Here is a 14845-nt window from a genome sequence, read left to right as displayed (position 1 = left end):
ATGCCTACAAATAGTAATTATGGCACTAATTATAAAAATTCACACAATTATTATTTCAACCAATGCAAATAAGGGGTCAAGTCAAATGAGTGCATTCAAGTCCCTCCTGCAAATCGTCCATACCCACTTTAAAATTTCCTATAGGCGGTCACCGGCAATCCAACGCAGGGCAATGAAATCTGGCTACTTTAACAGGCAAAACAAAACCGACGCTTCAAACAGCACATCAACCATTCACTTCAAAAACGCCCTCAATGACACTGTTTCCCTCGCGTTGGGGGAGGAGGATAAGCAAACGTCAATAAGCGGCTATGCGGCCGGAAAGTGCTGCCACGAAACGAAGTATGTAGTAAAAGGTAAAAACAGCACATACTAGAGGACTTGAAATACGAAGAAATAATAGACAGGACGAGCGCTGACTACGAACTGACTGTTTATTGCTTCAATGCAATATAAAGAAAAGGTGCAGGGGGTAACAAGTCATGTGAACTTTCAAGCCATTCATCACGATACAAAGTGTAAAAGCTGTTAATCAATAAGATACAATTTTAAGAGTATACCTAGGCACATTAGAGATAGTTAATCTTTTCTTTGTTTAGTGTTATGGATGCTTCGCTAAATCGCTCAATTTAAAACCCCTCAGTTTAATCGCGAAAGCCTTGGCTATCAGCCGACCGTGCCTGCTTTGGTATCTTCCTATGTCTTTGCAATCTCTGAACTCCGGTATGCATTTGCACGTGCTGCAATGAAGTGCCATATTGCTGCCTTATTTTAGATGATGATTGTTAAGGTGTTAGCCAAGTCGCTGATCATATCTTGCGATCAGTGATAGCTCACTTTATCAGGTAAGAATGGTCCCAGCAATTTTCGCCTTTGCAGTTGCATTCTCGATTCACCTCTCACTTCCTGGGCATATAACTGTTTTATTTAGCATCATAGAATGTTCTGTGACGGCCGACCTTCCATTTTGTATATACTTCGAATGGGGATCTATGCGTGTCTTCTTTCTTGGTGTACAACAATAGGCAAACACGAGGCCCCCGAGATAGCTCCCTAATGCAGACACCAACGGCAAGCAAAATCCGATTGTGGTCACAACTAACATTTCACCATTTACCTATATGACGTACATGCTAGCATTTGCTAGTTAAAGCCGAAACTTAGAGCCTTCAAAGCCTACGTGCTCGATGCTGTGTGGTGACCACCACCATTAACAGGAGTCGCGGCATGTGTAATGTTTATCGTACGCGTCACCATTCTGCATTTACCATGGTGCGCATCGCGGTCAGAGGCTCTATTGAGGTTCATATTCAATATTATCAGTGTTCTCCGTCAGGGCTACTCAGCACAATAACTTACATAAGACTTACATTATTACACTTGCTAATGCGACCGGCTGTGGAGACCCAAGTGATTTAAATACCCAACAGGTTCGCAACGGCCCGTATCCAGCGCCCTTGCTGTTGTGCTTTGCGACAGCTACGGAAATCAGTAAAATTAATAAAATTGAAGTCCTTTACATCCGTGACAATTCACAGTGCAAATAGTAGCGTCAACTGAAATCTTAATTCATAGATCTTGGCTCAACTGCTGCGTCTGCTCTTTTATTTGCCGTCGTTCCGGCTAGTGAACCAGCAAGCACTTCAGGGCGGTTCGTTGACGCGTTCGCCTAGCGGAGAAAAATTCGTTGCTCTTTTTCTGAGTGTTCAATGTGCAAACACCCCTAATATTTAGCTCAATCGTTGTTTTGCAGGCGCTAGTTGTACCTACTTGTGCAGCCAGCTGTGCAAGAGATTCCTGCTTTGCATTACCCAAAACTGCGTCGACAGGTGGCGCTACGTGTCTGCAAAGCTTCAGAGTCAGACGTCTATAAAAGCAATGCATTGTGCAGTGAGACATCTCAAAAGCACATACGCATCAAGACTGGTTTCACACAAGAGACTACACAAACCAGTGCGAACATTACATACAGCCTGCTATAACAAGTGAAAAAAAAAAACAGAGAGAGGAGACAGTAAGCTAACATGTTAGCAGGGCATTGTGAACTACTCATGTAAAGTTAGTGATAAAATAGAAAGTATGTGAAGATTAAAAAGAAAAGATACAAACATGCAATGCCCAGCACAAATGGCTGAGCTGACAGCGGGACTTCAAGGTCCACGCGGAATGCCAGGCAAGTCACGTCAGGGTCCCAGAGGGAAGATTGGAAGGCCAGGCATCCCAGGTGAGAATATGCATGCCCTTTCTAAAGACACACTAAAGGCTAATAACGATTTATCTCAGAGTAAAAAGTGAATGCTTGAGGATGTCTAAAAAACGTCAACATTACATGCAGCAGTGCTTTTGCCGCCAGTGGGACATTCTGGAACGCAAGCCCAAATGACACAGAAGGGCGTCAGTACATTTGATCACAAATAGTCCTCAAACTACTCGTGACAAGAAAAACACTTCAGTGTTTTACAAGGTCGAATGAGATGCAACCAAGGCATTTTAATCCATTTGATGCGAGAAACGACTTTTTGACAGTGACCACTGGTAATGACACATGGTTAGTTTTCACTGAGCTGGGCTCCACTAGAGACGCGTTCTCTGCTGCACCGGCTGTTGGGCAGTAAAAGTCGGTCATGACGAATGCCGTGTTAGAAGGCCATTGTTGGGTTGTTTGAATGTTTGAATAGCTCTAACAGTGGGTGGACCACTAAAACACGATTGTCTTTCAAACTGTGCATTTTCTTAGAATCAAGCACTACGAGCTTTCTGGAACACTATTTGGACTGCCCACTTCAACTTAATATTTTCCTTAAGTGTCCCTTTAAAGAGCAACATGTAGCTTTGCACTTATTGTTCATTCTACTTTGCAACTCTGGTGCCAGTAAGAGGGGATGCACCTGAACACAGACTGTCAGTAAAGTTCATCATGATGCACTGTTATGCAGCCAGCAACCTATCAATAGAAAACACTTTTTTTTTTCCTTGCCCTCTAGATAACGACAAATTTTACATTTTAACAATAGTTGGAATACTTAATGGCATATGAAAATTTTTGCGATGTGCACATGTGTGCGATATGTGCCTGAAAACTTCGAACACTTTTATTCCTAGTCACAGAGCCGTACTTCGCCAACAGTAAGTACCAGTAAGCAGACACTTCGGAATAAAGGAGCCATATTTAAATATAAACGACAAGATAGCATGCACTCAGCAAAAACAGTTCAAAGCAAGTGTTGAACAATACATCTATCGTTCATCACGGCATGGCGCACAAGTGCACTGCAATGGCCCAAAGCAATCGTTCCTTGTAATGCCGCCACAGTTACAATATTGGCGGCTATTTGTTTGTCACATGCGATGGTGCACAAATTCATCAACAAAGACTATCATTTTCATGACAGGATCAATGTGCTGGCAAATGATTGACATGCACAGTTTACGTCAATCACAAATCCCTACGGTGTCCTTAAAATTTAGTTCTAGCACAAAGCTTCTGTGCCAGAGGTTCGTCAGTGTTCATTGAGTCATCCAGTGAAAACGCAGGCAGTAGCAGACATTGTGTCACCATATTCTAATCAGAACAGTTGACATATTGCTCAAGTAAGTGATTTTTCTTTTTCTCACGTCATAACAATGTATTTTGCAGCCCTGAAAGCCAGTGAAATTGGAATATGACTAAAACACAAAAGAGCTGATTGAGCTAAAGAGTGTGAGTGAAAGCTTGCGACATTTTTAAGCAAATATACAAAGAAGAAATCTTCCTTTAACTAGCATAATGATAACCATTCAGGTAAACACAAAAGATTTTATTGGCTAATCCTAACAGAGGAAGATGTTGCCACCTTGAAAGTTTGGAGTTTCGTGCTTTCTAATTGATTCATTTTACCACAACTGTTAAAGGAGCACCAGCAGAAAACTTTTACACGTTATTTTTTTGTTGTTGTTGTAATTACTATCGGTAGCTTATGGCCCACTTATTATGTACGGAAACCTCAGTAGTGTGAATGCGCGATGCTCATTCATCTAGACACAATATTAATGAGATCTAATAGACAATCATGCCAAGGAAAGTATGGGAAACGTTGTCAGAAGTAATTGTAATGTAAATGTGTTGAAAGAAAAGCGGATGAAAAGATGACTTGCAGTGGGCAGGAACCGAACCTGTGACCTTCGAATTACGAGTTCTTAAATGTATACATCTTTCCTTTATTTAAAGACATTTTTAGGGCAAACCAGTAGCAGTGTCGGTTTCAAAGAGCACCAAGCTAAGCAGGAGCAGTTATGGTGGCTAGGTAAATACAACTGGCCCCGTGATCACGCAAATTTGCGATGTTGGCACCGCACTGACCAGGCAATACAAACTGGTGACATAGGTTTGTTTATGCTGATATCACGTTGATGTTGGCCTTGCGAGGTGCTCCGCATCTGTCTCAGTTGCACAGTGCACACTTTAAAATTGGTTTTGAAAATATGTTTTAGGCTATATTTGTCCTTGATATTTCAGAGATGTTGTGTATGTCTCTACATAAATCTATCTCCCTTAATTATCTCGCCTTCGAAATTTTGCGTTGGTGCTCCATTAAGAAAAATGTATTTTGTTTATTCTTGGACGTAGTTATAACAAACTTGACCTTTTGAACATTTCAACCAAAAACAGAGGAGCAAAAAGTTTTTTTCCCTCAACGCTTGAACAGCAGAAGTGTTTCCTTGTATATGTCAGAGCTGCCATTTTACACCGAACATTTGTCTTGCTTGGATTCACGCATCCCACTTACTAAATGCATGATGGCAGTACACCCAAATCTGGTATTGCTGGCCTATGCCTCACTAGTGTACTGACCACACTGACTATGCCTGTTATTACTAGGTGACCCGGGCACACCAGGACTGCCGGGGGAGCGTGGATTCATGGGGCTACCTGGTCTTCCAGGACCGCCAGGACTACCTGGTCCCACTGGTGAATTTGAACAACACCATTTATAATACTTCTATTCATTTTGTCCACCTAGAGAAACAACGTTGTAACTTATTTTAACGTGTGAAGCAGCACACGGAAACAATTCACGAAAGGCAGAAACAATTCGGCAGGACAGCCGCTAAACTTGGAACTAGTTTAAAATGAAAAGATGTAAAACACGGGCATTATACATACAAGCCAGCTTACCACTCATAATAATAATTTTCACTGATAAGTTATAACTTCTTGTGTTGATCTGCCATAAAGGCACTTCAGAATCACTGGGTATGACTGATCCTTGGCTGATACAATTCTCTTTTCGCGCATTGATTTGGAAAGCATCAATGAACTCATGCAAATCATGATCTGTAAGTATACCTGTTTCAGTGAAAGTGTCATGCGAACGCATTCCAAGCAATGCCTTCTAAAGTATGAACAAAAAAACGTTGCTTGTTGTAAACGTTTTGCGCACTGAAAGCCCTGTGCTATAGTACATGCAACATTGATCCTCATTTAGCAATGTTCTTAAAACCTCACAGTATATTTCATAGAGGACTGTTTTTTTTTTCATAAATGACAGTATTTTTATAGGTGACAGTGGCTGGCTTCAGTGAGACGACCTTGAATGTAGAAGCACAGTGCTTTAGACTCCTAAGCTACCAAGCCAAATGGCCAACCAGGAAACTCAAAGTCAGCATTTCAAAACAACAGCCACTATTCTACGTGTGCTAGCATTTGTTTGCCACCATGCCACCCATCCATGAGATGTGCTTCTGCAGAGCATGCAGTAACTAAAGAGGCATTTCTCTCACCATCAACTGATGTAACACAGGTGAAAGGGGCGAGAAAGGTGACCGTGGCCCAGAGGGAGTTGGCGTGGAAGGCCCCATCGGCCCTCGTGGACCTCCAGGTAAACTAAATTGCAGGATTCCGTTCTTAGTTTACTTGCACCAAGAGAGAAGGCACAAAAGGCTGCTGAAATACTTATCTAACATTGAGAAGACAGCTAGTAATACACCTCCGACGTTTATGTACAGGTAATATGTCATGGCCCAGTCATTGTTTATTTGCTAAGACGTACCACTACCATTAGTCAGCAGAACAAACGAAACTCGCTTATACTCGCTCATAAGATACAATTTGATAGACTTGTGTGAATATTCGAATGCTTGGAATATTTAAAGGAATAATAGAGTATTTGAAGTCGCTTCAATTCAAATTTAAATTGACAGTTTCGAAGTATTCGCAATGAACGAATAGATGGTTCGCAATACCCACCTGCAAAAGTGGTTTTACTGCAGTGTAGGAGTGCTAAACCGTGAAAGCACCCATCCAAAAACAACCTGCTCTGCTGCGAAGCCCCACTTCAAATTTAAAGGGCCCATAAACCACCAACAAATGCTCGATCGCATGCTGCTCTCTACGCATTCCTCAATCGAGAACAGCTGGCATGATGTCAACTGACGCTGCGTACAATACAAACGACGCTGTGTACCTAAGACGGTGTCATTGGGCGAAAGAAAGCCTGTTTGCTAGCACATGCATGCGCCTGCTGAGTTTCCACCTCCAATGCTGAGGAAGGACACAAGGAGAGGTTGTCAAACCAGCCCACGAACGCAGCCTGGCAAAGGAAACAGCGAAATGGAGAAACGCGTGGAATTCTACCAGTGTTCACTGCATACTTGTACACAACTGCAATGCCACATCTACATTTCTGCCTCTTGGTGGTTTACGGGCCCTTTAAAGGGGGCTTTGCAACACTTCAAATTTAAAATGGCTCTAAAAAACTTTTTGAGCGTTGTCAAAAAACACTGCCGATCGGTATTGAGGCTCCCGTGAACACGCGAGCCAAATATTACAACAGAGCACCCAGCCTGCAATCCACAGTAAATTCTCAAAGTCAGCTAAAGATTGCTCTCTTCTCTAGGCAGCTCAAAATCACTCATTGCAGCCATTGGCTTTTTGAGCATGGCGCGCTCTGTTCTTACTGGGGCCGCCACGGAAGGGCGCCACTTGTCCACGCGTACATTTGCAATCGCACTGAAAAGCCACATATACGAAGAAAAAAAAAGAGCTCAAGGTCACGAGACGCGCGTGACATATTTTATTTTCCCATACCATCACCACAACACTCGTCGGGACGAGAAGAGAAAATGCAATTGTAGCGTACGACGAATCTTTTCAACTCCACTCAAACTGGCCAGATTCTAAAAATTTGTGCGGCAGTGAATTCGTGAGGCAATAAGCTTCTTTAATGAACACATTCCATGAATATTTGAAAAAGAGTTGAAGGGCCCCTTTAAATGAGCATATTACCCTCAAATCAATTCATTCTGTGTAGGTAAGCTTGGAGGCTTGTTATAATGGCTTATATGCTCCAGGTATAATAAATTTTAAAATTTCATGTATTTTACTGGTTATCACTCGCATCCTACCAAAAGTAAAATGATGCTACTACTCAAAGTTGTTTAGACTTCCTTTGAAAGAAAAGAAAAAGCAGTTGCACAGAGGCCTAATTTCAATATTTATAAAAAATAAAGTGCACGTTAGTTAGGTAGTAACAAATATGCCCATTTTTATTTATATGTCATATATATATACTATTCGAATTCAATTCAAAATTATTCAACCAAACTCACTATTCGTTTTGGACCTAAAATCCACTATTCGTACAAGCCTACAATTTAACTTTACTAATCATTTACTTAGATCCAAATTTTGTGAATCCCTGCTAAACCAGGCTTATTCATGCTCAAGCTAACGTGAACTACGCTCAGCAAGGATCACTAGGATTCAGACTTGTCAGAACTTTAATCAACCGTACTTGTGCAGACTCAAGAGCCAATCTGCAAAGTCTGAGCGAATTCAATCAAGAGTGTACTTGCTGAATTATTACCACTGCACTGTACTCGTTCACAGAAACCACAATTCGAGCATTATATGTTATGCAAACTTCTAGACAGCCTCAATGGCTCAGATATGGAAAAATACTTTGAAATTCCTCACATCAAGGTGACATTAGGAAATGCTAACACACAGGCACAGCGACATAGGTTCACTTCCAACATCCAAGAACAATTCTTATTAATGAAAAAAAAGGAGGAGAGGGATTTATTATGGGCTCATTCGTTTGTTAGATGCAACCTAATAAAATTTTTCATCAGGGTGCGTCTAACAAAAGACACGAACTCCTGATAAACATTTCTTTTTTTGTTCCTTTAAAGTGAAGGGGGCACTGGCCCAGTATGCCATCCCCTGGCTACGCCACTGACTCCTGATATTATTAACAATTATAATTAATGAGATATTCGTCCCTCCTTAACTCCCACTATTAACAACAGGATCTCAGGGTCCGACTGGTGTGGGCCACCCTGGGCGGCCGGGAGAGCGGGGACCCCCAGGTCGCATGGGTCCGCCGGGACCCCGCGGACCACCGGGAGCGCAGGGTCCTCCCGGATACTGCGAGATGTGCAACTACGCTAACGCCGACCTGCTCCACATGCTGCGCCTGAACACCGTCCAACAAAACACCAAGGGACCATCCGAGTAGTCAGTGTTATGCTATGGAGCGCCTCAGCGTGACGAGGAACAAAAGTTGGGACTGTGCCGAGCTACAGAAGACAACTGCTACTCCTCTCCTCTTCCCCTTACCCCATCTCATTGCCTCGACTACACAGGTTTTTCTAGTGCAGTGATGCCACTTGGAGAGCTGCAGCGGTGAAGTGAATATTCCTCTTCCCCACCCACACCTTTTACCAACCTGTATATGCGTCTCTTTTGCCCAATCATCAATTGGCAGCAGGGTTCTCCCCACGGTGGGTGATGGTGGAAGCACCGCCCACGAAGTGCCACCTATTGCTTTCGGCAGACTGACCACTACTCCGACTGACCTTATTGAAATGCCCCGCTGAGGAACCAATTAACAGTGACAATGCACGTGCAACGCCAGCAAGCCTTGCTTACCGCCACTTGGTTAAGCAAAAAGGAGTCTGAGCACGTCCTCCTATAGTTTCAAAGATCACCAACTCCATAGTCAGTGCTAAGACACAAGTTCCCTTGCTTCCGTTTTTTTATGTGCGTCATGGATTGCCTGAAGTGTGCAACAGGAAATAAAAATGAATGTGCATCACAAACGGGAAGTCTAAAAACTCAAAATTAATAGCCCCCCCCCCCCCCCGCCCCTTTCAAAACGTTTGCTCTTCAAATATTTCTGGGAAGAACCCTGCTCCTACCGCTCCCTTCAATCACCATATCTCTTTTTTGCCAGACGGCAGTGAACAAGTGTTATTCCGTTCAGGCGTTTGTTTCACTGGTGGGCGGATAAGTACCACACCTTTTGGAAAGGCTGGGCCGTGGAAAGTTTCTGCACACAAGCTTTTATAGTTTCACAAGCTACATGCAGTTGTGCCACTCTATGAAGTCCCATTAAACTGAAAAGTGATGCCTTCACTATATATCTGCTCACTAAAACCTTGTCATTACAAGAAAAGACACTATTTTTGGAGGCACGTAGTACGCATATCGAGGTCACTGAGGTTCGCTATGACAGAGGCAGCCAGTGCGACATTCTTCCTTCCACGGTATCACTTTGACTGTCCTCTGCATCACCTTTCTGGCAGTACATTTGTTACATGACATCTATGAGACAAATCTTAGATCAACTGTAGTTTGAGCATATGATAATTTATGCCTGTCTGTTACTGCACCTATAGATGCAGCATCGAATTATGCACTCAAACTCATTATAACGAAGCTACATCTTACACAAAAATAAGTTGGTTATGTCCTAAAATTCATTATAAAGGTACATTTATAACGCTACACCTATTTCAAAACTATTCTTCCCTTACATTTTTATAACTGATATTTCGTTATATCCAGGTCCGTTATATCGAGGTTTAACTGTATATAGATTGATGACATGAGAGCAATTATACTTCACTGTGAGGTTGATAAAGATGTATTATAGTACTTAGTCACCTGCTGCAGGAAGGTTCAGCATCAATCTGTGTTCGGTATGTGCTTACGTCTGTGCATCTGTTTACACTGCTTTTTGTATCCCGAAGAGGAGGCATTTCCGTAACAGTGCAGGAATGCCTCCTCAGGAAAATAGAATACTCTGCAAGCCCCAGCGGTGAAGCTGTAAGATGAGCTGCAACCCCAGCTCATGCTTGAATCGAGTACTGCAAACTTACACCAGTAATCCGAGCAACATGTCTTTGCCTATAACAGTTCAGAACTAACCACTATCTGACATACTATCTGACATATAGGTCAATGAGCATCAGCTTTCAGGAAAAGCTTCCTCAGATAGCAAGCAAGAATGAAGAAGCAACAAATTTGTTATAAAAAGCAATGGATTTTCTATTGGAAGCTTATTTACCAGATAGTTTTTAGAAGGGTCAGAGGGCCCCTAACAGGGGCCATAACAATTGAGCTAAATATGCCTTACAAGAAAATATGTGACCAATGTTCAAGATGAGTTCGTATATCTGACCAATGTTCAATGTTGTCACCTGCCACTACTGTATATGACACGCCAGTACGACCGTAACTAAAAACCTGGTCCAACCACTCTTCCGATTTCTGTGCACTGCTCTTTAAGTCACTGCCTGCACGGCAGTGGCTGAGCGTTACTTTCAGTGATACCGTGTCTATTGAGCTGCTACAGCACAAAAACTTAGCGTGTGAATGAAAGCAAGGCTGGGCCATGCCTTGGTCAAGCATTTTTTGCACGGTGTGGAATCTGTGTACAGGTTGCAAAGATGAATAAAGCGAAAAAAGATACTTAATCACTCTACCACAAATGTATGTCCTTTTGGTGATAATGTGGGAGCAACTTAGCCTCAGTTGAAGTTGTACATAGTGTAAACTTTTGCGAGCTGCAGTGAAAGAAAATCGAAGAAGCGGGACAGAAATGAGACAACGCAAGCGCCAACTCGCATCAGTTGTGAGTTCGCACTTGAGTTGTCTCGTTTCTGTCCTTCTTTGATTTTACCTCATCGTAGGGTGGAAAAGATTACACTATAGCCTCAGTTATTTGGGCCAAGGTGAAAGGAGGTGCACTTCTCCAGTTTGTACACCTGCAGAGAAAAATACCTCCTCAACTAAATATGTTAAAAGACTGGTCTCTCTGGGTTGATGCAATTGGCATACTTTTGTTATGATATCATTAACTTTTGGTATGCTCCTTTGTATCCGAGCTTTGACACTTGGTGGTGTCTGCTACTTCATCAGTGCATAACCACAAAGGCACGCACGATGATCGAATGATTTCTGTCCCTGCAAGTTCCCTGATAAAACTCGTCCTGAGTGCCGCAGGCACGAAAGATTCAACCCCCCCCCCCAATATTTTTTTTCTAAAGACTGCCCTTCGACATAACTTTAGTAAACAAGAACAGGAGAGGCGCGTCACGCTTAGTTTTTAAATTTTGCATGTGTACACGCACACGTACTTATTAACGAACGCACGAAACGTGCACAAAGTATGGTTGAACTCCCCCTCCCCCTTTCCTTTTCGAAATAAGTTTCTGGCAAGGCTACTTACCCCATTCCCCCTCCCCCCCAAAAAAAGGCTGCCCTGCCGCCACCCCTGCAATTATTCTTCAATACAGGATAGCACGAATTCGATGGGCGGTTAGCAAAAAGCACACATGCAAAGGGCCCACCTGTGCTGCGCATCCGTGCCCCCTTCCCCCCTTTTTTTTTTATTTTGCTCCAATTTGCGCTGACTAATATTCAGATTGTGAATCAACTAGTCCATCGAAAAATTCGGTAACTGAGTAGGTCGGCAAAGTTATTTAAATGCACCACATTAAATAAACGCGCGATCGAACTAATCAATCAGTTAGGCCTATTTGACAGGGGAGGAGGGGGAGGGGGGGTGATGGAATAGCGCGTGCACGTACGCGGTTCTAAATAAGATCGAATATCCTAACTTACCAAATCAATGCGGCAAGCCCCGACTTTGGAGACGTTTCATTCGTGGCCAGCGAACCGAGGGGGGTGAACACAGCTCGACGAAACCAAGCTCGGACACATCGGGTAGCGGCGCGCCATTTCTACACTTACGCAGACAGACGGCAAAACTTTCTTGTTCTTGGCGAAACTTAGACGGTCGCGACGACGCTTCGGTTCAACTGTCACAACTTCATTTGGGCATGCATAAACTGAGTTGCTAAAGAGCCGCAAGTAGCAATCTTTGTTTCCCCGCGAAAAAGAGGATTTAAACAAAACTTTTAAACCTGCCGCTGCTGCCTGCAAGCGCTTTTTATTTTAACGGTGGACGTGTATATAGCTAAGCTAAACAGTGGCAACATCAACCACAGCCTCCTAGATATTTTTGCCGGCCGAATGAGCGCGAAACACCCATCATCTATGACGGCGCTACCTACGTAGGGGTAAGGGTCTTTGTACAGTTGTACTCGGTGTATGAGATTATCAATTTTGGCGTTTGCGTTGCCTGCTGAATGAGCAAAAACACCTGTCTATGGCAACCTCACTTACGTATAGTTAATTATAATTACTTTTACGTCTTTTTTAAAACTTTTTACGTTATTTTTGTTGCATATAAGCTTTAAAAACGTAAAAAAACTCATTTGAAGACAACCCTATTCAAGTGGCGCCACTACCGCAGTTCCGACCGACGACGGCCGCTTCTCGAGTGACCACTAATAATCCGGCAAACAAGGGAAATCTAGGAGGCTGTGCATCAACAAATGGCGGTCACAGCAATGCCACAGCCGCTGCAGCTTTGCACAAGTCCTTAGCATTCAGCATAAGCACGGTGAACGTGTTTTGGACCTCGTTTTGCACTGCTTGTGCGCCGGTAATACGGTACGTAGAACTTTACACGCACAACTCTTCCATCGACTTTCACTCATGGTTGTTGTTTGTTTACCTGCCGGTCTCAATCCGTATGTTTATGCAATGTTGCTGGCGTTTGTTTGAGTTGATAAGTGTGTTATGGGCACCGCACACTGACCAGAGAGAGCTGGGTTGCTCACCCTGCCCCGTCTCAAAGTTTCTGACATTCGCTGTTAGGATCACGCAGAAAAGAGACGCGTTCCCCATGTACCCAGTCCGCTATCCGCCAACAGACGCAGGGCGCGAGACGCGCGCGTCGCGTTCCATTTTCACTGATGCCCTCTCAAGGTTTATTTTTTTATCCGCTAGGCTATGTATTTTGGCGCTGCAGTCAGACTGGAAAACGCGACTGAACGGTGCCTATAGGAGAGTACCGCTGAGTTGGCGCACTTTAAACAAACAAACAAATAAAGCGTTGTAAGCTGAGCGTCAGCGCTTATTGCAAGCTGCGGAACATCGTTGCAAGGATGGATTTTACGCGAAAACCATACAGGCTCTTATGAATTCTCCATCTGTTGTAATTTTGTAGTGTTTACCAGGATGACGCTGACGGTGGATTAATGCACTAACGCTGTGTTTTCGTCGCATCTTTAGTGACGAAAACACAGGGTCAATTCGTCTGAGTATGCTTATTTAATACATACATTGAACGATTGAACGAGGTGTGCGGGAGGGAGCATTCAACAGTATGACTAACCCTGCATCCCCAGATTCTGTGTCAGCAAGATTGCACAGTCAAAGTGCATGCCTAGACAATTCAAGCGAACAATACACGTGCTGTGCAATGAAAAAAAGTGTTTCATACACTCTAAAAAAGAATGTCTCGGTCCACAGAAGACCTTGCTGGTAAATCGGTGCTGGAGGATTTCTGTAATTAAAAAAAAAAACCGCAGGCTCCATTTAACTGAGGCTTTGTAAATTTATTTTCTGTATCGCCACACGCAGCCGCTTTCTCCATGAAGATGCCTGGCTAACACACAATGTGCGGACGGAATCTTTGATCACACCGCACCCGAAATCAATCGCATGTTAACTAATCGCTAAGCGCAAACAAAAACCACAAATTATCGCACGACGCCCCACCACCGCCACCGACGAGTCCAAACGCTTCCGGCTTTCTGGATGCCAGCGCACCACGTGAGAAAATACACCAGCTTGACATTTTTTGTTTTCTCTTTTACGGAATGAGCACAGGAACGGAAACTTAGAGTGCTCATTTACTGTCTTCCCCGCCGTCTTATTAAAAACGCCGCACAAGAATATTGTTAGAGACGCCAGACCCTGGAGTTTTGTGGACCATCCCAGCACCACCTCTCAACACAGTTTTGAGTAGTGCAAAGCCCAACTCCCTTGCACAGTTTTCTGTGCAACCAGGTGCAACTACAGCGTAGAAAACAATGATTGAGCTAAATATTAGCTGTACTTGCGCAGTGAACACTTAGAAAGAAAGCTACAAGTTTCTCTTTGCTAGTCGGATGCGTCACCAAACCGCCGTGAAGTGCTTGCTGGTTTACTCGCCAGAACGACGGCGAAAACAAGCAGATGCCACAGCTCCGCGCTCTGTGAAAAAAGACCCCAGCCAACGCTAATGTTGCGATGTGAATTGCCTCGGGCATAACGATCTTCAGCTTTACTGATTTCTGCAGGTTTCGCAAAGCAGAACGGCAAGAGCTCTGGATACGGGCCATTGCGAACGTGTTGGGTTAGCGAATTACTCGCGTTCTCCACAGCCGTTTGCATGAGAAAGTTTTATAATGTAAGTCTCCTTTCATTGTTCTGAGTTGTTTTGACAGAGAACCGGGGCAACTTTGATTATGAAGCTTAATGGAGCCTCTGACCGTGGTCCACGGCCTGCAGCAGTAGACAGGCAAAGTGCGCAATAACATCGCACACGCCGCGGCCACTGATAATCTGAAGTTGTCGCTTTCACACAGCATAGCACACATAGTGCTTTCAGGGCTCTAAGTTCTGGCTTTAATTAGGAAATGCGAACACGTACGTCATACAGCTAGATCCCAATATAATCAATAC

The 14845-nt window shown here is 43.6% G+C and overlaps 1 protein-coding gene across 1 annotated transcript in view; it reads left to right on the top strand.

Annotated features, from left to right (window-relative positions):
• The window catches only part of LOC119164912 (uncharacterized), an 86483-nt gene extending 77736 nt beyond the window's left edge, over positions 1-8747 (top strand). Inside the window, exons 38-40 of the mRNA XM_075873282.1 lie at positions 4859-4948; positions 5781-5858; positions 8290-8747. Coding sequence (XP_075729397.1) covers positions 4859-4948; positions 5781-5858; positions 8290-8498 — 377 coding nt within the window. The 3' untranslated portion in view covers positions 8499-8747. The remainder of the gene's footprint in view (positions 1-4858; positions 4949-5780; positions 5859-8289) is intronic.
• The last annotated feature ends 6098 nt before the right edge of the window (positions 8748-14845 follow it).

This window comes from Rhipicephalus microplus, chromosome 9 (assembly GCF_043290135.1).
Source record: "Rhipicephalus microplus isolate Deutch F79 chromosome 9, USDA_Rmic, whole genome shotgun sequence".
Classification (NCBI taxonomy): Eukaryota; Metazoa; Arthropoda; class Arachnida; order Ixodida; family Ixodidae; genus Rhipicephalus; species Rhipicephalus microplus.
This window is presented reverse-complemented; position numbering and strand designations above follow the sequence as displayed.